The 27,107-nt window shown below is 60.2% G+C and overlaps 1 protein-coding gene across 1 annotated transcript; it reads left to right on the forward strand.

Moving 5' to 3' along the window:
• Nucleotides 1–131: 131 nt before the first annotated feature.
• On the forward strand, nt 132–23,164 carry KLF16 (KLF transcription factor 16). Its single transcript, XM_075903237.1, has 2 exons — nt 132–877; nt 13,364–23,164. Exons 1-2 carry the CDS (start codon nt 472–474, stop codon nt 13,660–13,662), a joined length of 705 nt encoding a protein of 234 aa, XP_075759352.1. The 5' UTR covers nt 132–471; the 3' UTR covers nt 13,663–23,164.
• The last annotated feature ends 3,943 nt before the right edge of the window (nt 23,165–27,107 follow it).

Below are 27,107 nucleotides of genomic sequence, written 5' to 3' on the forward strand. Positions count from 1 at the left end.
GCGCATGGCTCGGATGAGGAAGCGGTGCGGGGGGGCAGGGGACTGGCAGAACCCCGCCCCACCGCGTGTTGAGACGCGCTGAGCTGGGGCGGGCTAGCAGTAGCCGCCAGACCCCCTCCGCATCAGGGGCCTTTGCGCGCCTCCCTCCGGCATGTGTGGGCAACTGGGCCAAGAGGCGGAGAGTGGGGGGAGCCCCATGCCCCGCCCCCTTGCTGCCCACGCCCTGGGGCGGGCGGGGCGTGCGCTCCCGGCGGGGCGGGGAAGGGTGTCCCCATCTCTCCGTGCGCCAGGGCGCGGCGCAGCCACTCGGTGCGCTCGGAGGCGGAGCAGGGGCCACCCGAGCCTGAGCTGCCGCCGCCGCCGCCTGCTCCTCCGTCTGGAGACACAAAGGCTGCGGATCTCGCCCTGGAGCCGGGCGGAGCCGCGCCGGGCCCCCCCATTGCCTGCCGCCGGCCCCCCCCCCTTGGAGCCATGTCCTGCCTGGATTACCTCGCTGCCGAGTGCCTGGTGTCCATCTCCAGCGGGGCTGTGATCCACCCCGCCGCCAGCCTCCCCAGCGCGGACCCCGCTAGCCGCGAGGACCGGGAGGTGCGGGACACCCTGCGGGGCGCTGCCCAGGCGGCGGCCGGCTGCAGGGCGCGCCCTGGCTCGGCGCACTCGGAGAGCAGCAACTCGTCCTCGTCGGCCGGGGGCGGGGACCTGGAGAGCGCCTACCCCACCCTGTCCGACGGGGGCGGCGGAGCCCAGCGCGCCCCGCCGCCCGGCCACGGCCCCGGCCTCCCCTCCCCGGGCAAGCGGCACCGCTGTCACTTCCCAGGCTGCTGCAAAGTTTATGGCAAATCGTCCCACCTGAAGGCGCATCTGAGGACGCACACGGGTAAGGCCCCTGCTCCCGGCGGGGGGAACCCCGCCTGCCCCCCCTTGCGCGGGGACCCCGCCCACCTGCCCCCCCATCCCGCCTCCAGCGCTTTGCCTCCCTCCCCGCTTCTGCGCGCGTGTTCTCCCCCCGCCCCCACCCGCGGGGGCCCCCGCCTTGATCCTCCTCCCTGCCCTGCCTGGCCCCCTTTCCTGCCGGGCCCGCCACCGGCTCCACTCCTTGCACGACTCCCCAGCCCCCCCCAGATCTCAGTCCCATCTAGGTAGGACCCCCCCCCCACACACACACACACACACGCACGCGCGTCGCTTTTTCAGAGGGTGGCTCGATCCTTCGCCCTGGGGGCTGGGACCCGCTTCAGACTCTCCCGCCTCCCTTTGGCAGGGGTGCGGGGGGGGTGGGAACCAGGGTGATGTCACTTCTCTTTGCGGGGGGGGAGCGTGGGAAGCGAGAAGTCGTGTGCCCATCCCCGCCCCCTCTGGGAGGGGGGCACACAACGCCTCTTCATTGGCCATGGGCCCCAGGACTTCAACTGCAGCCCCAAAGGGTCACGGCCCAGTCTGCTCCCCCCTCCCCCCCAGCTTCTGGGAAGGGCGGGGCTTGGGCTGGCGGGGGCGTGGCCAGGGGATGTGACACGCTTCCTCCTCTGCCTGCCGTGCGTGGGGGGATCGGGACTCAAGTCTGCGCGTCAGGTCCTGGTGCCTGCTGCCCCGCCCCCCCTTCTTTCCCTTGCCCCTGGCTGTCAGGAGCAGCTCCCTCCCTCCCCCGCCTGGTAACGGGGGGGGGGAGTGGCCTGTGCGGCTTATGGGGGGGCCTGGCTCTGGGGGGGTCACCCAGGAATCTAACAGCCCTGGCACCAGGGGTGCACGAGGCTGGTGGGCGGGTCTGGTGAGAGGCAGGAGGCAGAAAGGGGGGAATCCCAGCCCAGGGTGGACGCTGCCGGGTTTCCTGCTTCTCTGCCCTGCCCCTGCTGCAGAGTGGAGGCCGCTCCCTGGGGACAGACCCCGTGCGTGCCAGGCACGAGGGTGGAGCATTGGCACTGAGCGGAGCCGGAGAGGAAGGGAGGGTGATTAATTCCCCTCCCACGCACACGCACACACCCCCAATCCGGCAAGGTGGCAGCACGGGGGAGGCATAGAAAAGAGATCTGATTAGGGGGCCTTGATTCTATCCACAGGGCGGACAGGGCCGGGGCTGAGGGTTTGGGGCGCTGTTCTCAAGGATCGGTTCTGTGAGCCGGACCATGGATTGTTGGGGAGACAGACCAGGTTTATGCTTGGCAGGCTCTGCCCTTATAGCCATGCCTGTGCACCCGTAGCGGGCTCTGCCCGTATAGCCATGCCTGTGTGCCCCTATAGTATATATACTGTAGCACACCTGTAGCAGGCTCTGTCAGTATAGCCATACCTGTGCACCCGTAGCGGGCTCTGCCCGTATAGCCATGCCTGTGTGCCCCTATAGTATATATACTGTAGCACACCTGTAGCGGGCTCTGTCAGTATAGCCATACCTGTGCACCCATAGCGGGCTCTGCCCGTATAGCCATGCCTGTGCACCCGTAGCGGGCTCTGCCCGTATAGCCATACCTGTGTGCACCTATAGTATATATACTGTAGCACACCTGTAGCAGGCTCTGTCAGTATAGCCATACCTGTGCACCCGTAGCGGGCTCTGCCCGTATAGCCATGCCTGTGTGCCCCTATAGTATATATACTGTAGCACACCTGTAGCAGGCTCTGTCAGTATAGCCATACCTGTGCACCCGTAGCGGGCTCTGCCCGTATAGCCATGCCTGTGTGCCCCTATAGTATATATACTGTAGCACACCTGTAGCGGGCTCTGTCAGTATAGCCATACCTGTGCACCCATAGCGGGCTCTGCCCGTATAGCCATGCCTGTGCACCCGTAGCGGGCTCTGCCCGTATAGCCATACCTGTGTGCACCTATAGTATATATACTGTAGCACACCTGTAGCGGGCTCTGTCAGTATAGCCATACCTGTGCACCCGTAGCGGGCTCTGCCCGTATAGCCATGCCTGTGTGCCCGTAGCAGGCTCTGCCGGTATAGCCATGCCTGTGTGCCCGTATAGTATATACACTGTAGCACACCTGTAGCAGGCGCTGTCAGTATAGCCATACCTGTGCACCTGTAGCAGGCTCTGCCAGTATAGCCATACCCATGTGCTGTATAGTATATATACTGTAGTGCACCCATAGTGGGATGTGCCAGTATAGCCATACCCATGTGCTGTATAGTATATATACTGTAGTGCACCCATAGTGGGATGTGCCAGTATAGCCATACCCATGTGCTGTATAGTATATATACTGTAGTGCACTATAGACCACCCCAGCAAATGTTCACATTGGCAATGCTGTGAGCTCCTGCAAGTGAAATGAGCTGTCCCGGTAAAACTTTTGCTGCTATAACTGTGCCTGAACTAGGGGCTGCCAACGAGCTGTCTGGGGAGCTCTCTCCTGCACTGCGCGGGCAGGGCTGTCGGACTGGCCCCAGTTGCGGTGTTAAGCCCGTACTTTAACCACGCTGACAGGCAGGGAGGGGAAAGGTTAAGGGTTAGGATGATCCATACTGGCCCATTGTGGGGGCCTGGGGTCTGGCAGCCCGGGGTTAAGAAGCAGTGGGATCCAGGATTTCTCTTCGGCCTTGATAGGCATCACTGGCAGAGTTCAGCTCTGTTCTGTCACCAGCCCACAGAGGATGCAGGCGGAGCCTGGCTCTCCCCAGTGCGTCCGTGGGGTTACACTGGGCTGTGTCTGTCCAACCCCAGGAGGAGCAGAGAGGCTCATGGAGTTGGCAGTTTCTTCCTACAGTTGCTCCTGTGTTTGATGCCCAGCCATAAAGTGTCCCGGTGAGGCTGTGCTGAAGGCCATGGCTGCCTCCTTTCCTCCAAGTCATCTTAGGCGTCGTGTGATAGCCCCAGTAGGGAGCCACTGCCTGGACATATCCACTGGCTGACGTGACCCATGAGCCCTGCCTCGGTCAATGCTGTGTGGCAATGTTCCCTCTCATCTTTTCCATCCACCTGTAAATTTTTGTCCATCCATGTGTGGAATAATTTCTATGTGCACCAAGGTATGTGCCAATGTGCACCACCAGCAGAAACCATACCTAGCTGTGCGCACTTTGCTAGTCAGCCGGGGGGCATTGGAATCTCTCCTGAGCGGCTGCACAAGCGCCCGGCTTACAGGGAACCCTGGTGTGTGCAGAGTCAAGGAGCTGGGGACGGGGGATGGGTTGGCTTTGCTGAGGGCGCGTGGTTGTCGTTTGATTTCAGTGCGGAAGTGCCCTGCTGGCTCCCTGTTATGAAGGCGGAGGGGGCGCACGCTGGACCTCCAGAGTGGCCCTCGTGTAGAAGTGCTTATGCCCCGATGCCCTGCAAGGGCTCAACATACTCTGGCTGCAGATAAGGCCACTGCAGCAGTGAGTTCTGAGGGTTGGACACTAGCTGACTAATGGTAGGACGGAGGTTAAAGGGGGCCCTCCTGGGGGTAACAGGCCTGCCCAATGGGATAATAAAGACTCTCAGGGTATGTCTACACTACCCCGCTAGTTCGAACTAGCAGGGGTAATGTAGTCATCCGCACTTGCAAATGAAGCCCGGGATTTGAATTTCCCGGGCTTCATTTGCATAAAGCTGGCCGGCGCCATTTTTAAATGCCGGCTTGTTCGAACCCCGTGCCGCGCGGCTACACGGAGTAGCTAGTTCGGATTAGGCTTCTAATCCAAACTAGCTGTACTCCTCGTGGAATGAGGCTCGTGCAATGAGGAGTACAGCTAGTTCGGATTAGGAGCCTAATCCGAACTAGCTACTCCGTGCCGCGTGTAGCCGCACAGCACGGGGTTCGAACTGCCGGCATTTAAAAATGGCGCCGGCCGGCTTTATGCAAATGAAGCCCGGGAAATTCAAATCCCGGGCTTCATTTGCAAGTGCGGATGACTACATTACCCCTGCTAGTTCGGACTAGTGGGGTAGTGTAGACGTACCCTCACAGATTAGAGCCTGTTAGAGAGCTCGAGACGTAGCATGAAATCCCCCTGTCCAATGCCCATGGTGAACAGGAAACCCCCTTGCAAAGCCTGGAGTGGAGAGGTGAAGCCAGTGGTATTTGCAGCGTATGAGGCCTGGACCAGGTGGCTTTTGTGCTGGTGTAACTATGGTACGTCTGCGCCGTGGGGGCTGGAGCTGCGGCACCGCAGCCACGCTAGCAGCACCTGGGAGCGTAGACGCAGCCCACAGAAGGGTCCTTCTGTCAGTGCAGGGATGCCCCCGCCCCGAGGGACAGGTCCAAGGCTGTGGGTTTTGCACACCTCGAGAGATGGCGCTCTGTCGAGCTAGATTTGGGTGTCCAACAGGCCCCCCATAGCTCCAGCCACGCTAAGGGGCGTTGTACCGCCTCACCTGCCTGGGGGTGGGAGTTTTGGCTCCTCTGGGTGCTCTGGAAACCAGTCTGGGCTGGCTCCCCTTTGGGTCGTGTGTTTCCAGTTCCGGACCTGATCCAAAATGGCCCTGCCTTGGCTGAGCACGTCCCAGATAGCCCCACGCTTTCCCTGTTGTGGTTCGGCAGGGGGCCGCTCGGAGAGGCTCCGTTGGCAGCCAGGGTATGTCTCGCTTATCCCGAGCTGGCATCTGGGAGCCTTTGCTCGCTGGCAGATTGGCTCTGGCGTGCCAGTGGAGAGGTGGCTGGATCCGGGCCCATTGCATTGTGTGCTGGGCGCTGAGCTGCGGGGCCTGCTGTCGCGTAATTGGGGGATGAAAGGCCCCATTGTGGTGCGATGGCTGGACTCGGGGCGGTTGGAGCTTGAGGAGGCGGCGTGGTTTGAAATAGAGGCGCTAGGAACTGGGGCGCTAAGGACGGCAATGAAGCCTGCCTCCCCCTGGGCCCTGCCTCCTCCCTGGGCCTTGCCTCCTCCTTGGGCCCTGCCTCCCCCTCTGCCCTGGGCCCTGCCTCCCCCTTGCCCGCTCCAAAGGAGCAGCTTGTAACTTGAGCCTGTGGTGGGGAGAGAGGTGGGGGAAAGCCAGGTCCCCTGGGGGCTGGAGCCAGGCTGCTGGCGAGCGGGGAGCCCTGTGATTCCCTCAGCGTTTCTGACGCCTGTCCCCAAGGACGGGCTGCTGGGGGAGTTAGTTGGGCCTTTGCAGAGGGCTCGACCCAGAGAGCGAGCTGGGAGGGATGGGGCAGCCCGGGCCCATGCTGGCGGGAGGATGCTCCGGAGTGGAAGGCTGAGGCCTGGTCTGACTGCGCGGGTTCACGTCAGAGCTGGCTTTTTGCTGAGGCCTCTCCTCCGGCAGCGCCCTGGTGCCACTGGCCTCCTTTGCTTACCCAAAAACTCTACTCGACCCCGTCCTGCACAGAGGTGGCGACAGGCTGACAGGAGCCTACAGGGCAGCCGTCCCCAGCGTGGAAGGGGACAGGAGCATCTAGCTTCGGAGTCCTTGCATGTGGTGCCTGGCCACGGCAGTGACTCCACGTCTCTGGAGTCCCAGCCCAGTGCTCTGTCCACTAGGCCACGCTGCCCTGTTTCGCACACCTCATTTGTCGTGCAAGATTCCCACAGTTCCCCCCCCCCCACTGAAGCACACAGTGACTCACGGAAGATCGTGCTGTGATTCAGGGGCAGGAGCCGGGGATCGAATGGAGCAGTGTGCGCTCCCCGCCCCCGGCCGTGCCGGCTGCAGACACAGATGCGCAGGTGCGGCCGGGGATTTTCAAAGCACCGGAGGGAGTTTCACTCTCGCTCCCCTCGCCGTTCGATGCGACGTGGGTGCCTGACTCGGTAGCTCCCCGCGCACCCCAGCCACACTCCGGGGGTGTGTGTGCTTGTCTGGAGGGGGCAGGATTGGTACCGAGCCCAGAGGGTCCGGGCGTCGGATCGCAGCATCCGAGGGGGGTGGAATCAGGAGGCTAAACTGCTTGACGACGTCCCCTTTAAATCCTTGGGGATGGGAAATGTTAGCGCAGCAGATTACGTCTGCGCTGGACTGACCTGCGGGGGCTGGAGCTGCCCTGGGATGGGCCCTGGCGGAATCTCCCAGCCCTCTCCTCCGCCTTTTGGCCGTCCTGCAGGGGCAGTCCCGGCCTCCCCGATGCCCTGGGTCTGGCGCCGGGCTTGAGTCGCGGAAGGGAAGCACAGGGCATGGGGGAGAGGGAGCCGCGGGAGGGCTGGCTGTGCCGCAGAGCCAGAGGATCCCGCGCCGGCGGAGCCGCTGTCCTCAGCTCACCCCGCTGCTGCGACTGGTCTCGCTCGGCGCTGGCAGCACAGATGGTGCGTGAGATCCTCCCGCTGCCGCCGTCTGCACGTGGCTGCCGGAGCCCATGTGCCTGGCTTCTGCGGGAGAGGGAGCTGCTTGCACGCTGCCTTAACCCACCGAGTTCTCAAGGCAGCTGCTGGCGCTGCCCCCACCCCGGCCTGCAGATCCCCGGCCAGGAGCCAGGGGTGTCTCTGGGACCCCAAGGCCGGGGGCAGGCCCCCAGGTCGGTGCCGTTCCTGTGCCAGGTTCCGAGCTGTAACGTCTGGCCCTGCGGCTTCGGGGCCTCGCGTGAGGCTTTTTGTTCCTGGCCCGAGTGTGTGTTTTTGCTCCCAGACAAAAGGGCTTCCCGGCGCCTGCACCCAACCCACGTGGAGCTGGGCTGGCAGGATGAGTCACGGGGCAGTCCCCATGCGGTCAGCCTCAGCCTCTCCCCAGCCCGAGAGCTGGGGGGAAGGGGCTGCATGGATTAGCCGGGTGGGCTTGGTCTCACGCCCTCCCAAGTTCAGAGGTTAGGGCCCCCTCTCCACCCTGCACCTGGGCCCCTTCATTGAAATGACTCCAGGGCCTGACACCCAAGTGTGGCTTGGCTCCCGGCGGCAGAGGCAGGCCGGGAGGGCACTCGGGGCAGCCAGCCAGGGCCCCAGGGGCCTGTGTCCCGTTGGCAGCTCCGCTGAAGCCCGGAGCAGGTGACGGGGCTAGGGTACCTCCGGGCGAGGAGGGGGAAGAGGTGCAGTCCGGTGGCTGTTCTGTGCCTTGCAGAGGAGGGGCTGGGGGGGGGGGGTGTTCTGTCCTGGCGGGATGCTCTGGGAGCGGCCGGGGTCCATCTGTGGGTGAAGTGAACATGGATCTGCCCCGACGGAGCTCCTTGCATGGGATGTTGGTTGTAAAAACTGCCGAAGCCCAGCACCGTTGGAAGCAGCCCTGCAAGGAGACCAGCCCTCCTGGCTTTATCGGCCTCCCCTGGCCTCTACCCCCGGAGCCTCCCTGGCAAAGCCAGCGGTCGTGGATTTCCCCCACCGCTTGCCTGGCTGTGCGGCTCGCGGTTTGCCCCGCCGTGCAGGCAGCATGACAGCGCGGGGGGGAGGGGTTACGCCTGACCTGAGGAGCTTTTGATGCTTATGTGGAGCGATGGGCCGGCTCCTGCACCGCGCGGCTCTCTGGCCTCCTGCGTGTCACAAGCTGTTCTCGCGGGGGGCTGGGCTGCAAATCCTGACGCTCCCATCCCCCGCTCTTGCCTCCTCGTTGCCCTGAGCATCTGGCCCGTTACGGTTCGAGGCAGGGCGACCGAGGGGGCTGCCAGGAGGCAGGGTGGGCATGGACCGGCAGCGGGCACATCTCTTTGTTCTGGGCAGGGCGGCAGGGCTTGGCCTTCTGAACAAGGGGCGCGGGCGGCTTCGTTGCACCTACCGCCGGCAGTGGGGCAGGAGCCATCCCAAAGAACGTGAACGGATGCTGGCTCGTCTCTTGGAACTCGCCTGCACCAAAAATGCACATCGGCATAGCTGGGTCTCTGAGTGCAACAGATCCCCTGCCCCACCCCCCCCCGAGCAGCGGCAGATACAGGGCAGGGCGAGCAGGGCGGCTGCCCCGGGCCCCGCGCTTCAATAGGTCCCACGTCCTGGGCCCCGCAAAACTCCCATCTTCCCCTGCCCCCGGGAGACGTAGCTGTGCCAGCCTAGCCCCCGGCGTAGGTAGTGCTGGGGAGCTGGAAGGGATTCCTGTGCTGACCTGGACTTCGGGGGAAGAGGGTGACCGGAGATCCACTCCTGGCTGCAGAGTGAGGTCTCCGCTCTGTTGCGGGATAAGCACAGGAGAGTCGCACTGCTGGGGTTTTCACAGCACGTCCCAAACACTAGGGAGCAAAGCTTTTCCAAGTAGCGGTATGCCTGTTTTGGCCTCCATGGGGAAACTGAGGTACAGGAGCCGTGACTTGCCCTGGGTCACACCGTGAGTTGGCGGTGCAGCCAGGAACAGAGCCTGGGAATTCGGCCACCGCCTCACCCATCTAGCTGCTGCCTGGGTCCTTTGTGCAGAACCTAATCTGAGGACGAGTGTTTGGGTGGAGAAGCGCGACGTGAGAGCGGTCAGTGGCTCGGACCGGGATGCGAACCTGGCAAAGCCAGCAAGGCTTTCAAGGCATTCATTATTCATTCTCTGCGGTGGCGTGACTGATAACGGAACTGCAGGCAGCAATAACAAGCCACAGAATGCATGGGGATGGGTAAGGCTACCGTATTTCCCAAAATGAAAACAAGAGGCGGTGTGGGGCCGGCCCCTATGCCCCCCTGTCTATGGGACCAGCCCGAGGCGCCTGGTGTTACCGCTCGCTCCCTACCCCCGGGGAGTGCTTCACTGTTTGGGGCAAAACTGGGCGTTTGCCAGCTGCTGATCTGTGGGTCAGAGCAAAGAGGAGAAAAGTTTTGCCAAAAAAGCCAGAGACACCTGGGATGGGGCTGAGAAAGGGGGAACCATCCCAGCCAACCCAGAAGGCCTGGTCACCCTGATTGGTGCTGCCAGCTGCCACTGCGCCACTAATAAACGTCTGCTAAATTCAGGTCAGTGATGGCAAACGTGCAGCTGCTACGACATGTGCTTAGCGTCCCAATGTGAGTAGCTCCGCTGGAGTCCAAGGGAGCCCAGCTAAGTCTGCCAGGGATGTTTTGCAGCATCAGGGGCTGCGAAGACGCAAAGACTTGGATTTGATTTTACCTTGGAAGGGTCCCCTGAACATCCCACGCTCCCCGGCCAAGTTTGGGCTGTGACTCATGTCGTGGCTGGGGAAAAAAACCTCTTGAAATCAGAGCTGCTTCCGACTCCTTTACTCGCTTAGCTCCTTCGCCTTGGGCTTACGCATCAGGAGACGCTATTTGTGCCCAGCAACGGGGGCTGTGTTTTCCCGTCAGAACATGCCTGCGTAAGAGCCTGCCAGCTGGTGATTGTGCAGACAGGGGAAAACCTCTCGTGCGCGGGATTCACAGAGCAGGAAGGCATGGCTGATGGGGTTTCGATGTTTCGTAGACGTCCGTGCGGCGTGGTCCTGTTGCTTACCCGGGGTGAAGTTCTGTGTGGGAGAGACTAGCTGCCCAAAGTCCGTGCTGACTTTAAAACCTTGACATTGTGCTACCCATCATTCGAATGTTGACAGATGGGTGAAGTATCTTTCTGGCCTGTGGAACTCGTTGCTACAAGGGGTCAAGAATTTTGCAGGATTATAAAGAGACCATCCAGAGTTCAGCAGTGATAGAAGAGTTTTGGCAGGGAGCTGAACCCAACTTAGGGCTTGAATTGGCCTCTAACCATTGGGATCTGGAGGCAGCTTTGCGGGGGGTTACTCCATCACTACTGAGTTTCTTGTTCCTCCCATTGAAACAGCTGGCGCTAGCCACTGTATGGGTATGTCTAAACTGTAGATTTGTTTGTTCCTCAAAGGGAAATGAAGCCGTGATTTAAATAATTGCGGCTTCATTTAAATTTAAATGGCTGCCGCGCTGAGCCGACAAACAGCTGATCAGCGCGCTAGTCTGGACGCTCCCCTGCCAACATGAAAGCCCTTTATCGACCTCCCCCGTAAACCTCATTCTACGAGGCATAACAGGGAGGTCAATAAAGGGCTTTCAGGTCGGCGTGGGAGCATCCAGACTAGTGTGCTGAGCCGACAAACAGCTGATCAGCTGTTTGTCGGCTCAGCGTGGCAGCCATTTAAATTTAAATGAAGCTGCGATTATTTAAATCGCAGCTTCATATCCCTTTGCCGATCAGCCTAATCTACATGGCTTCATCGATGGAGCCATGTCGTTTAGACACACCCTGTGAGACATGAAACTGGCCTAGATGGGCCCCTGCCTGATCCAGTCTGGCAGTTCCATGCAGTCTGCCTGGGTCGCACGTTATGTGTGTGTGGAAACATTTAAGAAAATGTAACTTAGCCGTCTGTAGATGCAGGGGCTTCGGTAACAGTCGAGCCCTGCAGGCCTTGGAGGGTGGGGTAAGCAATCTCTTTCTGTGCACAAGTGTCCACAACAAAGCCCACTCGCTTATTTTGCCAAGGCTGCGGACTGGGGTTTTTCTCCCACTGGGGGAACAGGCAGGGGGCCCTTTGGAATGGGGTCACTGCTGAGAGCTGGCATGACGGGGTCAGCCTGGAAGCAGCCCGGGATGGGATATTCCCCTGGGGGCGAGGGGCTGTGGGGGTTAAACTGGAGGAAAGGACACAGATGCACGTGGCGGGTTGTGTTGGAATTTCGCTTACTACTGATCTGCTAATGAGTCTGTCACGCTCATGATTGACAGAACCTTCCTGAACCCAGACCAGAGCCAGGAGAGACCATACCCTGGGGGTTTCTTAGGGTACGTCTAAACTACACCCCTCTGTCGGCAGAGGGATGTAAATTAGACATATCGAAAGTGCAAATAAAGCCGGGATTTAAATATCCAGCGCTTCATTTGCATAATGGCGGCCGCCGCTTTTTTCCGAAACAGGGCTTTTCGGGGGAAAAAATGGCAGTTTAGATGGGGCATTTTCGACAGAAATGCCCTGTTTCGAAAGATCCTGTACTCCTCATTTTTTGTAAAGGTACAGGATCTTTCGAAACGGGGCATTTCTGTCGAAAATGCCCCATCAAAACTGCCGTTTTTTTCCCCGAAAAGCCCCGTTTCGGAAAAAAGCAGCGGCTGCCATTATGCAAATGAAGCGCTGGATATTTAAATCCCGGCTTTATTTGCACTTTCGATACGTCTAATTTACATCCCTCTGCCGACAGAGGGGTGTAGTTTAGACGTACCCTTGGTGTCTTATGTCCATTGACCTGCCCCAGGGACTGGCCCAGCCCTTGTGTCTCTGGTAGTGATGCTTCTGGCGCCTTTGATCTCAGTGGGGTGTCTGCAGAAGCTCAGGGGTCCAGACACAGGGCATGGTCTGACCAGCAGGGGGCGCCCTAGCTCGGGAGGCAGCAGGAGGCTGACTTGGGGTCTCGGCAGCCTCGAGCCTCTAATTAGTTTTGGGGGAATCAGCAGCATCTTAATCTGAGGTTTAATTTTGCCTTCAGCCTCTCTGGGTTTTTAAATGTTTTTTTAAATTCTCGCTCAGGGCCGTTTGCTTTGTGTGAGGATTAGGCAGATGGGGGCGGATTAGAACCAGAAAACAATCCCCAGGGCTGGGTGGACTCGGCGCCCGCAGCCCAGGCTCTCTCCTGTGCAGTTCTAGCTCCTGTGGCTGGCGTCTTCCAGCTGGCCTCTCCGCTTGCCGGGAGGGGGGGGCGGTGCCCCATTTCTGCTGGCAAGGCCGCTGGGCATCGTACCCTTCCCAGCACAGCGCCCCCTAGTGTCTCTTTTGCACAAGCCCCGCACCAGCGCCAGCTGGGGAGGTGGTTTGAGCGGCTGTGGTCCACGAGACCCGAACTGCCCCTTCCTGGAGAGAAAGGAGACTCCTCCGCCCCCCCGGCCTGACGGCACCTGGTCTGCCAGAGCACGCCTGTTCTTCCAGCCGTGCCGCTGCCCCTCAGTCCCGACCCACAGCTCAGTGGCCCCCCGTCCTGCTGCCTGGCAGCCAGGGACACACAGGTACACGCTCACGGCCCCCTGGTCGGCCAGACGGGAGACCCTCCTCCTAGGCCCCCAGGACCGTCACGTGGCAGGACTGTCCAAAAAGCCTGGGAAACGTGGTATCCCCCACGGTCCTTAGCTGGGATGTGCGGGGCTGGAGCTGGCTGCCTTTTGGAGCTGAAATGAATCCTTAACTTTCCCTTCCTCTTTGCATCTTTCTCCCAGGGTGCATCTGTGCCCAGCTCTGCCTTGCTCTGAGCCTCCCCCATCAGTCCAGGGTTGTGGCGCTCCCGTGGGGCTACAGGAAATCCCGTCACTGGCTGCCCAGTCGGCTGCCCCTGGCTGGTGCAAATCCCTGAGATCTGGGAACCCCCTCACAGTGCACGTGGGTGGTTTGTCTGGTGTGTGTGTGTGTGTGTGTGTCACTGCCCTCCAGCTGGGTGGAGTTGGAATTGCTCAGCTGTGTGTCAGAGACCCTGTAAGGTGAACAGCTAGCGGAGAGTCTCCTTGAGCTGATGTGTTACAGCCTGTGCTGTTGGCGCAGGAGAGCCAAAAGGGTCAGGGTGGGGGGGTGTATGGGAACTGTCAGGGGGAGTCCAAAGGCGTTAGGAGTGGGGGGGCTAGAGAGATCTCCCATTGGCTCCTTGCTGTGTCTCATCCTCTTCTCTCCCCCCAGGTGAGAGACCGTTCCCGTGCACCTGGCCGGACTGCTCCAAGAAGTTTGCGCGCTCGGACGAGCTGGCCCGGCACTACCGCACCCACACCGGGGAGAAGAAGTTCGCCTGCCCGCTCTGTGAGAAGCGCTTCATGCGCAGCGACCACCTCACCAAGCACGCCCGTCGCCACCCCACCTTCCACCCCTCCATGGTCAAGCGGCAGGGCTGCCCCAGCGTCTCCCCCAGCGACTCAGCGCCCGGCAGCCAGGCGGGGAGTCCCGTCGCCAGCCCTGCCCCCAGCCCGGCCAAGTTCCTGTAGGGGCTGGCGCTGCTCCGGAGCCGCCTGGCCCAGGCCAGCCTGGGAAACCACCCAGAGGGTCCAATGCCAAGGCTGTCCTTGGATCTGTGGGGTGAGGGGACCCTCGGCTCCTCCCTGATGGGGTCCTGCCCACCAGGCCTGTCTGCTCCCCGTTCTGGGCATCTTCGACCAGCAGCCCCCTCCTGCCTGGCGTCATGGTGACATCCAGTGTCGAGCCTGCGCTGCCGGGGGAGCCTGTGGCTACGTCCTCGCCCTGGCTGCTGCCGGACCCTGCCCTGGGCAGACGCGGCGCTTCTCCAGGAACCCCTGTGCACCGGGGGGCCAGACTCTGCTGGCTTGACTCATGTGGGGCTGTTACCCCCTAGCATCGACGTCTTGGTCTCCTCTCCGGTTTGCCCTGCAGGGCTGGGACCTATGACTCTCCCCCAGCAGGGGGCGCCCTCAGGGAGTTCCAGCTTGCACCTTGGGGACCCCTTGACGAAGGCGGCTTGAACCAGGCCGGTTCTGCCTCCCGTCCCCATTGGCCAGGACTGCTTGGCTCCTGGGACCGAAGGCTGCTCAGGGAGGAGACGGCGGGAGCCCCTGCCTCTCCCACTTCCCCTCCCCTTCTGGAACCAAGCCCCTGCCCCCTGGAATTCCCCCCTCTGCCTCCGGGGGGAGCCCCGCACCCGTGTGTGTCTGCCCCAGAGGGGAATTCTGAACCACAGCGCCAATATTTATTTATACGGACTGATCCGCCCCTGGCTGCAGCCCTCCGAGGCCGTTGCAAGCCGGGGGCGTCTGGCCAGTGGCTACAGACGGACGGACGGGCACTGGGCTGCCGTGGAATCATGGAGAGGCATGTGCCTTTCAAGGGACTCTCGGTCCGGCCCCTGCTGCGCGGTGGGGCTGGGCTTTTTAGGCAAGAATCTATTTATGGACAGACTCCGTTTTTATGGCTGTGGAATGGGGGGAGAAGACGGGAGTGTCACTGTGAGCAGCTCCCCGTCCTGTGGGAGGGCGACGGGCGCGCCGGCCTGCCCCTTTGGGCGGGGTGCGGGTTGAATCTCTGAGCAGCACGTTGCTGTCGGGACCCCTCCCGCCTGGGGCCGGAAGCCTGGGCCTGCCGTGAGGTTCCTGGTGAGTTGAGGGCTGGGAAGGTTCCTCTTCCACCGGAGACCTGAGCACTTGTCATTTCACGTGTTTGTTTCCAGCAAGTGCTCAGCACTTTAAAGACACGGGGGAGCCCTTTGAGGCAGGCCGGGGCGGGGGCGCCGTTTGAATCTGCTGCCTGGAGGCAAGTAGCCGCACTCAGGTCACTGGGGGGGGGGGGGGGGTGTCTACGCTTCACCCTCTGCTTTGGTGTGGCCCCGCCGGAGCCGCGGAGGGAACCTGCCTTCCCAAGAGGCGGTACCTGGGCCAACGGAGGAATTCTTCCCCGGGCCTAGCGCTGACTTCCCTCGGGGGAGAGGATCTTTCACCCCCCTCAGGCCTGGCTGTGCTGGGGCAAGTTCCCAGGGCAGACCCAGCCCTGAGGTAGGCCGGGGCAGCAGGGTGGGGTGAGTCAGCTGTGGCAAAAGCTCTAAAAGCAGCAAGTTGATTGCCTGAGCTCCGGGCCCAGCGCCGTTCGTCCGGCCGCCACAGCTAGGTGCGGGGGGCAGAGAGCTCCCCCACGGTGCGGCTGGGGGGCGTGTGCGGGGGGCAGAGAGCTCCCCCACGGTGCGGCTGGGGGGCGTGTGCGGGGGGCAGAGAGCTCCCCCACGGTGCGGCGGGGGGGGGGGGGGGGCTTTCGCAGATGTGGCTGCTGGGCCTGCCGTGCGGCTCAGCCGGGCTGGCCGCTCAGGGCCAATGTGCGGCCGGCCAGGTGGAATATCTGCTTTCCCCAGGAAGCCTGCTTGGCCTCGGGGGAGCGAGTTTGTTGGGGCTCAGGCAGCTGGTGTAACAAACCCGGCGGTGTGGCTGGTGCAGCTCTCCCCTCCTGTGTGAGACCAAGGCGGGGACGTGCCGTGGAAACCGGCTTGGGCCGCGGGCGGGATGCCTGCCCTGCCAAGGCCCATGCTGTACCTCATCCAGCCCCACACCTTTCTCAAGCATTAAAATCCAGACTCGCTTTAGCTCAAGAAGCAAACTCCTGCCCCCGGTGGCCCCCCTCCGGTTCCCTCCGGGCACCATGGGGCCAGCCTCCCCTGGAACGTGTCACAGCCGGGTCTGGGAGGGGGCAGGCTCGGCAGGACCAGGGGTTGTGTCCATATTTGACGTCTCAGCTCCCCAGGGCACGTCTCAGGTGATGCTGGAGTGTCTGGAATAACCCGAGGCCTTGGACCATCTCAGAGGAGACGCCGCACCAGGGCCCAGAGCTCCCCGGGGCCAAGATGGGGAAGAGACGCCAGGCCAGCGGCAGGATCCCTGCTCCTCCCGGGGGAGAATCCACCGCAAGGTAACGCAGGAGCCTGCGTGTCTCTTCGCATGCGGGGGTTGTGTCTGGGGACGCTGCCCTTCCCTGTCTGGCCCGCCCGTCTCCTCTGCTTGCGCCGGGGAGAGGCGCCAAGTAGCCAAACCTCGTCCACCAGCGGTGTCGTGCAAAGGTGTCGCTGCGCGACTATTCCCTGGGGGGCTCCCAGAGCCCTTGTGACAGGGAAAAGGCGGGGGGGGGGGGGGGAAATGGGAGCAGTTCATGGCCCAGTGACCTCTGGGGGGAGGGAAAACCAGATGATCTAGAAACAACCAAGTGACGGTGGCGCTGGTGGCTGCTAGGACAGAGTGCCGGGAGTGGGCATGGGAGAGACTCCGGGCTGGGGGGTGAAGCGGTTAGTGGCCTGGAGGCTGGGGACGGGAGTCCAGGTGGCTTGGGGGAGGGGATTCTCTGGGGGGTTAAATCCATGTGTGCAGCACAGAGAAGCAACCTGGTGCCAAAGCGGGATCTTCCCCAGCCTCATGGCGCCTGCAGCCTCCTTATTTCTGGCCGATTTCTCCCTGGGATGGGTCCTTCTCCTGCCCTGCCGGCCAAACAGCTCCTGCTTTGGAGGCAAATACGTTTCAAACGGGTTTGTCCCTCCCCCCCGCTTAAATGCTGGGGTGGAGGGGCTGCCCCGGTGCATGTCTGGTAACAGGGCATCCTGCCGTCTCTCCTGGCGAACCCAGCCCTGCCGGATGCCCCTGGCGACGCTTAGGCCCTTGCAAGCTCCGTTGCAGTCCGCTGCCCCACGTTGCCGTGGGTCTACCCCTCTGCCTCTGCGGGTGGGGCTCAATTCTGCCACCCCGGGCATGGGCTGGTCAGTTTCATCTGGTCTCTTTATCCCTGAAGGTTCCTCAAGGCACCAATATTGGGGGAGGACAAAAAGGGGGAATGGGGCAGACCCTATGTAACGGAGGCAGAGTCTCTCCGCAGCTGTTCCAGGGAGCAAACCTCAGTCAGGACCTGCCCTTGTGGTCTTTACTCAGGCAAAGCTCCCATTAAGATCAGGCCCCAAGATCTTTCCCTTCCCAACTTTCCTTCTCCCCTATTTCTCTGCCTATGCAGTTGGACTTTGGTCTTGGTTACATGGGGCAGGAGGTTTAATCTAGGACTTGCTCGAAGTTAAAGGCACATAGGAGATCCTTCTCTCGGGGGAGGGTCTGTTTCCTTCCCGTACTGCTAAATGGAAGGGGAGGGTGCCAGTTAAACAGGAGGGAGTAAGACTGAGTCCCTCCAGCTAGTGTAACGAAGACCAGTCTCAACCAAGAGCAATCGAAAGATGCAAGTTTATACCTGGGCTTCCCAGATTCCATGCAAAGTGGGTATTTTTCTGGCTTGTGATTTTTAGTGGCAAGATGGTCTCTTTTCTTACAAGAGGGAATAACTTTATTCAGTGTGCGTGTGACATTTCTACAGAGTCTCTATCAGAGCTGGAGTTATATAAATAGATCTCTTTACAGGAAAATAAAATGCTGCTGCTGCTTTTTTGGGAAGAAAATAGCTTGCTTTTTTAGTGCGACTTTTATAGAGCGGTTTGGAACCACGACCTGACGGGGTGACGAGGCGCCGGCTGGTCCGTGAGCATGATGGGGGGCGCGTTTCGTGCTTTCAGGGGGTGGGGCGGGGGCGGGTGGTGGATGGAAAGCCGTTCTTTGTGCTTTGCAGATTTCGGCTGGAGGTAAAGCTGTTGATCGGCTCTTTTGCCTCTTTCCTGTCTTTAAAAAAAAATTGGTGTTGCCTCTTACTGTAAGTGCACCGGGGAGAGGCACTGTAAGCCTCCTGTCCCAACCTCCCAGGGACAGAAAGAGGGGGAGAAAGCTAGAGCTGCTTTGTCTCTGAGGCCCTTGCTCAGTCAGTGTAAAAGACACTGACCCTTTCGGCAATGGCTGTGGCTTAAACTGGGCATAATTGATGACCGGCCTTTGGAGAGGTCAGTGGCTCATAGATGCAGGATTCCACATGGGAAATTCTCTCCTAAGGAACAACTCTAGGACTCTGATTAGAAAGCGAGATCTCTCCCCTTTTAGGCCCCCTCCCTGATTCATCCTTCATTTGGAGCTTCCTGTGTTCACCTTATCTGCCAGCCTATTCAGCTCTGTCTGACGCAGCACATGTCCGGGAGGAGAGACCTATTCCAAGCTCTGCTGCTGGCTTGCTGTGGGCTATCAGGTGTGTGGTGTCCCTCCATGCCTCAGTTTCCCTAGACTGGCAGGACAGGGAGGCCAAACCTCATAGTGGGGCTCGGAAGTTTCTATACGTTTCCTGGCCCCTCTCTTGGGCCTGACCTTTCCAATGCTTCTACTTGCTGCTGATGTGAAGGCCAGAAGAGGCATCATTAGAGTCATCTGGTCTGAGAAGCTGCCTAGCGCAGGCCAGAGACAAGTGAAACCTAAAGTGGATCCTTTAGAGACACAGCCTCTCTTGATTTAGAATAGCCAGTGCCGAGACTCCACCAGGCCCCTTGGGGAATTGCTTGAAGAGTGAAACACTCGCTGTTAAACATTGGCATCTGAATTCCATTTGGAATTCGTCTTGCTTCGGTTTCCAGCTATATTTGGTCTTTCTCTGCTGCAGGGAAGAGCTGCCATTGCGAGCTAGTTCCTCATGGCTACGTCTACACTGGCATGAATTTCCGAAAATGCTTTTAATGGAAAAGTTTTCCGTTAAAAGCATTTTCGGAAAAGCGCGTCTAGATTGGCAGGATGCTTTTCCGCCAAAGCACTTTTTGCGGAAAAGCGTCCGTAGCCAATCTAGACGCGGTTTTCCGCAAAAAAGCCCCGATCGCCATTTTCGCGATCGGGGCTTTTTTGCGGAAAACATTACTATGCTGTCTACACTGGCCCTTTTGCGCAAAAGTCTTTCGGAAAAAGACTTTTGCCCGAACGGGAGCAGCATAGTATTTCCAGAAAAGCACTGATGATTTTACAGTAGATCGTCAGTGCTTTTCCAGAAATTCAAGCGGCCAGTGTAGACAGCTGGCAAGTTTTTCCGGAAAAGCAGATGATTTTCCGGAAAAACTTGCCAGTCTAGACACAGCCCATGTGTATACTGACTAGAGAGGTTACCCGGCCTTGCTTGGCTCCTTAAATAAGTTTTGTTTTTCTTCATTTCAATGATTTCTCTGGGGAGGAGGGGTTCAGGGTGCAGGCTCTCCTGGGGCGAGAGGACAGCCCCAGCCCGCTCTCACTGCAGCAGCTTAGAAGCAGGTGATATGCACAGTGGGCACAGCCAGGGGAGAGGTGCATGTTCCCCAGCTGACACACAGATAGACACACAAACAGACTCTCTGAAACCTGTAGCAGATACTGTCGCTTTCTCCACCTCTGCCCCCTGCTGCCCCAATGGGGTTATAGCTCTCTCTGCCCCCTTGCTGCCCCCTATGGTCATTCCATGGTATAACTGTCCCGCCTGTCAGACCCCTCCCTTTCCATTGACCATTCCAGGCATATACCATAGTCCTGGCACGGCCAAACTCTGACCTTGCTTTAAGTTATAAGACGAGGAAGAGGACGTTGCCTCCCAAACGTGGAGGTCCTGGCTCTTACTGTTTAGGAGGATTTCTTGATCAGACAGGTGGACACACAAGCGCTCGTATACAATAGGGAGCTTTTCCTTTGTGAAGCTAAACAGAGAGCTCCGTCGCTGTAAGAGTTTCTCAGTCCTTCACTCGGGCTCATGGCTCTCCTGTGAACCATCTCCAGTTTATCGGTGTCCTTGGACTGTGGATCCCAGGGCTGGCCATGCTCTTCCAGCAGCAGTTGCACGCAGAACAAACTGCAGAATTGCCCTACAGCTCGTACCCCCACGTCCCACAGCCCCGCAGAGCCTGGCCAACCTCCTGAACCTAGGTGGTCTCTGTGTCCTGTCCTGGGGCTGACCTACTGGCCTGAACCACCACTGGCTTTCAGGGCGTGACCCTTTCCCTCCTGCCCCAAGACGTGGGGTGGGGAAGGGTTTTCTCCCTCCCTCCCCTCCCCCCAGCCACAAACGTGGTGTCCCTGTCTCTTGGAATCCGGGCTCAGTGCTTTGAGATCTTCAGATGCAGATGGCCAGGCGTGGGGCTGAGGATTAATGTGGACTGGCCTGAGGGCCGAAGGCATCGAAGTGGCCCTGGCACAAGGGACTTGGTCGAATGATCCTCTTGGCCCATAAGCTGAGCGGCGCTGGCCTGGGTCCATGTGAAGACAGGGGTCTAGGGAGTGCCAATGCAGTAGGAGGCGCCCTTCCCGCAGAGTGCACTGCAGGCCCGTTCAGGAGAATTACACTGATGAGGAGCCCTCTTGTGGGCCAAGATTTAAAAAACCAGGCCTGGCAACTGGTGCTCAGCCAAGAGACTGGGGCTTTTATAAGGATCATCCCCTAGCTAGATCCCAAAGCACTTATAAAGGAGGCTCAGTGTCATTAGGACCATTTTATAGTTGGGGAAACTGAGGCACGGGGGGGCAGTGACTTGTCCAAGGGCAGTGCTGGGAATAGAACCAAAATATCCCAAGTTCTAGGGGCTCCTTTACCCCACTGATCATGCTGCATCCTGGACAGATTCCCAGGCGAGTAATTCATTCAGCCTCCTTTACACTCCCCAAGCGGCAGTGTCCAGGAGAGGTCGTTTCCACTTCCCTTCTTAATCGGCTGCCCTGCCTCCCTCTGCAGAGGAGGCCGCGTTCCAGCGGCAGGTGACATGACCCCTGAGCGTAGTTTGCACCAAGTTCTGTCCTACCGCAGGTGCTGTGTGACTCAGCAGGAGGGTGCAGTGGCGGAGGGGAGGGAGGGGGTGAGCCTGGGGCGGGAGTGGACCTGTTTGAGCGTTGCCGTGGGTGGCAGGACCAGCTCGGTCAAGGAGAGTTCATGTTACCGAAGCCCTTCTCCAAAAGAGGAATCGCCTTGGTTACGTAGCTGGTAAAACCCAGTTCTCTGGGTGTGTTTGTTGAAAGCAGCGGTGAGCATCAGGGTTCCAGGAGCGGCCCTGAAACTTTGTTTCCCTCTACCCACGTGCAGGCTTGCCAGAGTCTGCCGGTTTCCCTCTGCGTAGCTTTTCCCTACTACTGTTACTCAAGTGACCCACATGTAAAGCCAGGGCCCGAGAAAGGAGGTGCGGGCAGATGGCACACAACGTTGTGAGAGCCAGGCCCTCCCTCTGCAGCCAGTCACAGTGCTGCTCCGGTTCACCCTCGGCAGATTCTAGCCGTGCAGGCGCAATTAGCCAAACTTCCCTATCCCGGGGAAGCAACTTGGCTGTGACAATCACGTGGTGCGCTCAGATGGAGGGTCCCCATGTGGCCCCCTCTCTAGCCTCGGTGGCCCATTGCTGATGTAGAGTCACCGAGCGCAGGCTGTGTTTGGGGAGCGAGTGCTGGCTCTCAGCCCACAGCTTTCGGGGGGCGGTTTATTGTTGCTACATCGCTTCCCTGCGAGGAAAGGGGCAAAGTTCCTTTTGTGCCTCAGTTTCCAGCAGCTGGGTGTTTTGAAGTCCCGCTGGAGGAGCTTCACCAGCTGCTTCCACAAACCCTGGCCAGCGAGCTTAGCACCCGGCAGCGATCTCTGACCTCCATGTGTCCGCGAGGAAAGCGTGAGCTTGGGCTGGCAAGTTCCAAGCCCCTTGGGCCGGTGGAGGTGCAGAAGTTGCTCTAATGCTCCCATGCGAGTGTCTGTGAATCCGCGTCCAGCCCTGAGGAATCCTCACGGAAGGCCACATGCGGCCTTTAGCCTGTTTCCTGGACACAGCTTCGGTTGGGAGGCTTGATCTCCGGTGCAGGGGGCTTGTGTTCCCCGCCGCGCTGTCCTGGCAGGGCTGGGGAGGGATTGTGGGTTCAAGCGAGGCGGGGGGAAGAAAAGGGGTGGAAAAGGCTGGCTGTGTTTCCCTGAGGTTTCTCCTCTCTCCTTGCTCTGCCAGATTCATCCAGGAAGCCGGCAGAGTCCCGCCAGGCCCACTAGTAATGGGGCGGATGTAGGTGCGGTTCCCTACCAGTTTGCCCCCCGTTAATGGGAAGAATTGGTGGTTTGATCCCCTGTTGCTCCCTTCTGCTAACGATAGCTGGGTTCCCATGATGCCCCGGGCCTGGATCCCAGCCTGCTCCAGCATGGTGTCCCTTTCCCCTGGCCCGGGGCACCGTCCTGCCCTTGGCGCAAGGTGTCCCCAACGTCTCAGCATCTCCCTTTGCTGGCTGACACCCGTCCCCCCCCTCCGTGTCCCAGTCTCCTCTTGCCGGCAGCTGCATGCTCCTTTGTGAGCGGGGAGGGTCCCTGCCTCCTCGGGAGATGGGGTTTCTGCTCGCAAAGGGATGCTGCCAGCACAAAGCTCTGAATTTGGTATCAGACCCGGTTTGTGGGTCGACCTGCACAGCTTGACTAGCTATTCTGCTGCTGGCGTGGGGGAGGGGACTGACCCTGGGTCTCCCCGCTCCCTGGCATAGCGGGCGTTGTGCTCCCAGATGTGCCCTGGGCAGGCGAGAGGCCAGTGGGTGAAACCCACGTGCTGTGGTTAACTCGCTCGTGGGGGGGTTTGCAGAAGGGCCAGTAGGGGGTGGGATTCCATTGGTGGCCTCCCGCATCCCTCTCCCCCTGGCGCTCTGCTCAGGGGAGGAAATGCTTTTTCAAAGCAAGACCCTTTGCCATGTGCCGCGCCAAGAGAAAACCCGCACGCGAAACCCTCCGGCGCTGAGCAAAGTGCAGCCGAGCACAGACACTGTACCCAGCGGGGTCCTTCCGTTTCAACACCATGACAGCGCTGCTCTCCGGCGGAGGAGACGGTTGGTGGAACTTGGGTAGATCCAGCCAAAGCGTTGATGGCTCGGTCCCTGACCTGCTGCTTCTCGGCTGGGAAGGATCCTGGGCGTGCCAGGACAACAGGAGCTGGCGTCCTCGTGCCAGAGCTCAGGTCCGGGAGGGAGCAAGGCCTCTTAGAAACTTTCTTTTGCAAAAGGTGTGGTTGGTGGGTCGCTTTTTTAACCAGGTGTCTGTCCTTCAGTCCGCTGGCCCAGGGTGGCGAGTGGAAGGATGGGTTGAAAATGTTGCACTGTCTTGGTGCTGTATTTTAAAATAACTTTTTTATTAAAAAAAAAAAGTGAAATATTTTGTCTTCTGGCCACATTTCATTCTTGTTCCAGAGTTTAGGACATTTCTGTCCCATCTTCCCGCATCCTCCTCCCCCCACGCTAGTGCCCCGGCCTGCGTCTAACCCCAGGCCAAAGGATATGGATCAACCCAGCCCTGTCCTCTTTCAGGCACCTGCCAACATAGCGGGCCGAGCTTGTAAGCGGCTAAGCTCACGAGGCCTCCCCCTTGGTGTGGTGGCGCTTGAGTGTAAGTCTGTAATGCAACCGCTTCTCCATGCCGCCGCGGAGCAATTTCAAAACTTCAGGGGCTGCGTGCAGCTGGCAGGGGCAGAGTCCTGTTGTAGATGGGAGAAAAAGTCAGAATACGCAAAATGCAAAATGGGGGGGGGGGGCATTTTCACGTCTCCTCTGTACCTGGCTGTAGCCCAAACAAGTGGTGGGTGGCAGCTGTTATCGTTAAAACATCACCTCTCGTCTCTGCCCCTCCTTCCAGTGTCACATGGAGACACGCTCAATGCTGCACCTCCCGGACAGAAAGCAATAATAATGGGGTGTGTTTGGGGGGGTACTAGCCCTTGACACGGCAGGGGGAAATAGAGGATGCTGATATTTGGGGGGGGGGAGAGGAATGGGTGCCCCAACCACTGGAGAGGGTTGGGAGAACCCTGCCACGGGGGATGGGGCTGCCCACAGCTGGTCACGGAGGGACACGGGTATGGGAGGAGGCAGGAAGAGGGGCACTGGCTGGAGAGAGATCGGGGGAAGTGCAGGGAGTCCTGGAGGCAGAGGGGTGGAGGGTGGGAATGGAGGAACATAAGGAGCCCTGGCTGTGCGTGAGCTTTGCCCACGGAAGCGAAGCCCTGGGTGCCCCCTTCTCCATGGCAGTAACCGCAGCCCAAGGTAGAACATGGCTGGCGGGCAGCCCCCTGAGCCCTGCAGCCCCGTTCTGAGCATTGCTCTCTGCAGGATTTTCTCCAGCTCTCCAAGACTCTGCCCCGGGCCTGGAGTGAGACCCATCCGCCCTGGGCTGGGAATGGGTCGGCGACACGGCGCTGCACTGGCGCACGGAGCCCTGCTGGCACGCGGCCGCTGGCTCCGTTTGGAAGGCCAGGCGGTGACAGTGGCTAACAGCCCTCTGTGCCGTAGTGGGGGTACTTGCTGGGCTGTGGTGACCTCTGCTGTCTGGAGCAAGACCCAGCAGGGAAAACCTTATTATGCAAAGGTGTCGCCAAACCGGTTGAACCAGACACCCCCCATGGAGAGGAACAAAGGAAGGGGGAATGCTGCCCTGGCTGGGGGGCAGGGCTGGAAGAGTGTGGGTTGGTGGCTGTCTGGGAGCATGGAGGAGACAGCCTAGGGAAAGGGGCTGGAGTTTAGGGGCCCAGTCTCCCCCATCTCAAGGGGGCCTGAGGCATCCTAGCCCAGCTCTGTGACCAGATTACATCTGTGCTGTGCTGTATCCTGGAGAGGCAATAAACTTCCTCTATTCCACCGGCTGGTGCGGTCTGTTTGTGCCATTTCGGGGTGCAGGAGATGGGGGACCCCCAAAGCGCCGTCACACCCTCCCTGCTGGATGCGGAGGGCGGGACAGGCTCCCTCCATCTGGGGGTGTCCAGGCACCTCCCGAAAGCCACTGAGCCTGGCTGAAGGCAGCTGGGCCCTCAGCAGGCTGGTCTCTGGGGTCTGTTCCTAGCTCTGCCCCAGCCTTGCTGTTTAGCTTAGAGAAATCCCTTTGCTGCTGGGTGCCTCAGTTTCCCCCCTCTCTAAAAGGAGGGTTAGGCACCTGTAGAGTTTGGCGGAGGGCCTGATTCTGGGATTTAGGTGCAACCCTGAGGCCTTTTTTACATCCGGCTCTTTCCTCCAGCTCCTTGTGCTTCGGCATCTCTGTTACCATGGTTACTTCCCCTCCCCGGGGGCATGAAGGAGAAATACTCTGTGGTTACTGGGGCCTTAGTGGTACCTGAGGGGGGGCTCCATTGGCATGAACTGAGTCCGGAATTGGCCCCCCTGTATGCTGCTGCTAGGGGGCTGGGATGCATGTTGGGAGAGGGGCGGACCCAGACCCAGATACCTGAGCCTAGCCCACGTCTCCGGGGCATAAGAACATCAGAGCGGCCAGACCAACGGTCCATGTCGCCCAGTGTCCTGGCTGCCGACTGGCCAATGCCAGGGTCTGCCTGGCTCCCCGAAAAGTTCTGCATGGCAGCGGGGTTCACTGCAGCCTCGCTCGGGGGAGGGATGTCAGGCCCAGGTCACAGCTAAGGCAGGTGAGGGCTGAAAACTGAGAGCACAGGTCTTGGCTTAAACACTGGGCTCCACTTAGCAACGTGGCCTGTGGCTGTGACCGATTGGGGGCCCTTCCGTGGCCCCCGCTGCTGCCTCTCAGACAGCGGGATTAACGATGGTGGCTGGACTGCCCCTTCCACCGGCTCTGGACCCTCTGCCCCGCGACGCTGCCACGGCAAAGCTGCAGCTGCCCCCCCCCCGACGTGTCGCTGCAGCCCGAGTCTCTCTCCTTCCTGCATGAAAGTGTCACCCACGCCTCCGCTCTGCTAGGCAACCGGCTGGCGTCCCTCGCCTATCGCTAGGCAACTCCAAGCAGCCTGGCGCAGCAGTGGGATGGGCTGGGTGCTGCCCCATTTCCTTCCTGGGGCTTGTCTAGACACGCACACCGTGCACCAGTTCCGTGGGACTTGATTCGTTGCACCAGGGCAGCTTGTGTGTGGGGACTGGTTTAAAATGGGCCAGACTGGCTCGGCTGGGGTCAGTTGATCTGCCTGCACAAGGGGACTGCTTTAACGAGACGGCGTCGCTAACGCGTTGCCATCTCCCGCAGGGCGGGCCCAGGCGCCCCTGGTGCAGTGCTCTCAGGACAATAATACTGCGACAAAGCGCCTCTCGACAGCTGGTTATAGAAGTGTTGCAATGGGGGGAGGGTTGGAGGGATTTTTCTGGAGCGACAGAACCACGCCCCTCTCTCCTTGAGAGTGAAATCAATCCACGCGCTGGATTTAGGTCAGGACTTGCAGGTGCAAATTAAACCACCACGGGCCAGGCTGAGTGGCCAAGGTTTGGCTGAAGGGTAGGGGTGGGTGGGAATTGGGGGGCAGGGCTCAGGCTCAGGCCTGGGCAGACGGTGAACGCCTGCGTGTACGCTGCCAGCTGCCGGGGGGCTCTGGTCTCATGCAGGCCTTATTGCTGATGGAGCCAGGCTGCTCCAGAAATCCCCCATCGGGGCTGCTGCCTTTTTCTCCACCCCGTTTGCTCCTCCTGTGCAGGAACCGGGCCGTGGGGAATCGTGGCATTTCCTGCTGCTGCAGGGGGTCTCAGGAAGAGGCTTTGGGGGGGGGTACCGAAGCCCTCCCCTCTGGACAGTTCTGTGGGGGCAGATTCCGCTCTGGGTGTCTGCAGGCAAAGTCATCCAGCGCCGCGCGTGGAACTGGGGCGGGGCCATGGTTGTGGCCAGCTGGTGCATTCTTGCTGCTCCTCTTCGCTGCCAGCGAGGGATGTTTAACCCAACCACGTGCGGACACGAGCTGGTCTAGGCATGACCATGGCGCCTAGCGCCCCCGCCTGCTAGCGGCTGTACACGTGCTTGCTCAGAGACGAGCCCTGCCCCGAAGGCTTGTGAGCCAAAGAAAACAGCCGGGGCAGAGGGGAACCCGAGGGAATGCTTTGCCTGGGGGGGCCCAGCAAGCCACGTGCTGAGCTGGGACTAGTACCCAGGTCTGCCTCATAGCTCGCCTGAGATGGGGTGTGTCCAGCCTGGCTGAGGGGGGCAAAGGAGACAATTGCCCGGGGCCCAGGAGCCCTGGCCACTGCCACGGGAACAGCAGCCAGGAACCTCGCTGGACTCTTTCAAATTGCTCGGGCAGGTCACAGGCTTGGGGGTGGGGGGCGGTTGGAGACCCCCACGGAGGAGGCTCCACTCCTACTCACATCCTTGGCTGGAGCCACGA

The sequence above is a fragment of the Pelodiscus sinensis genome, chromosome 19, assembly GCF_049634645.1.
Source record: "Pelodiscus sinensis isolate JC-2024 chromosome 19, ASM4963464v1, whole genome shotgun sequence".
Classification (NCBI taxonomy): domain Eukaryota; kingdom Metazoa; phylum Chordata; order Testudines; family Trionychidae; genus Pelodiscus; species Pelodiscus sinensis.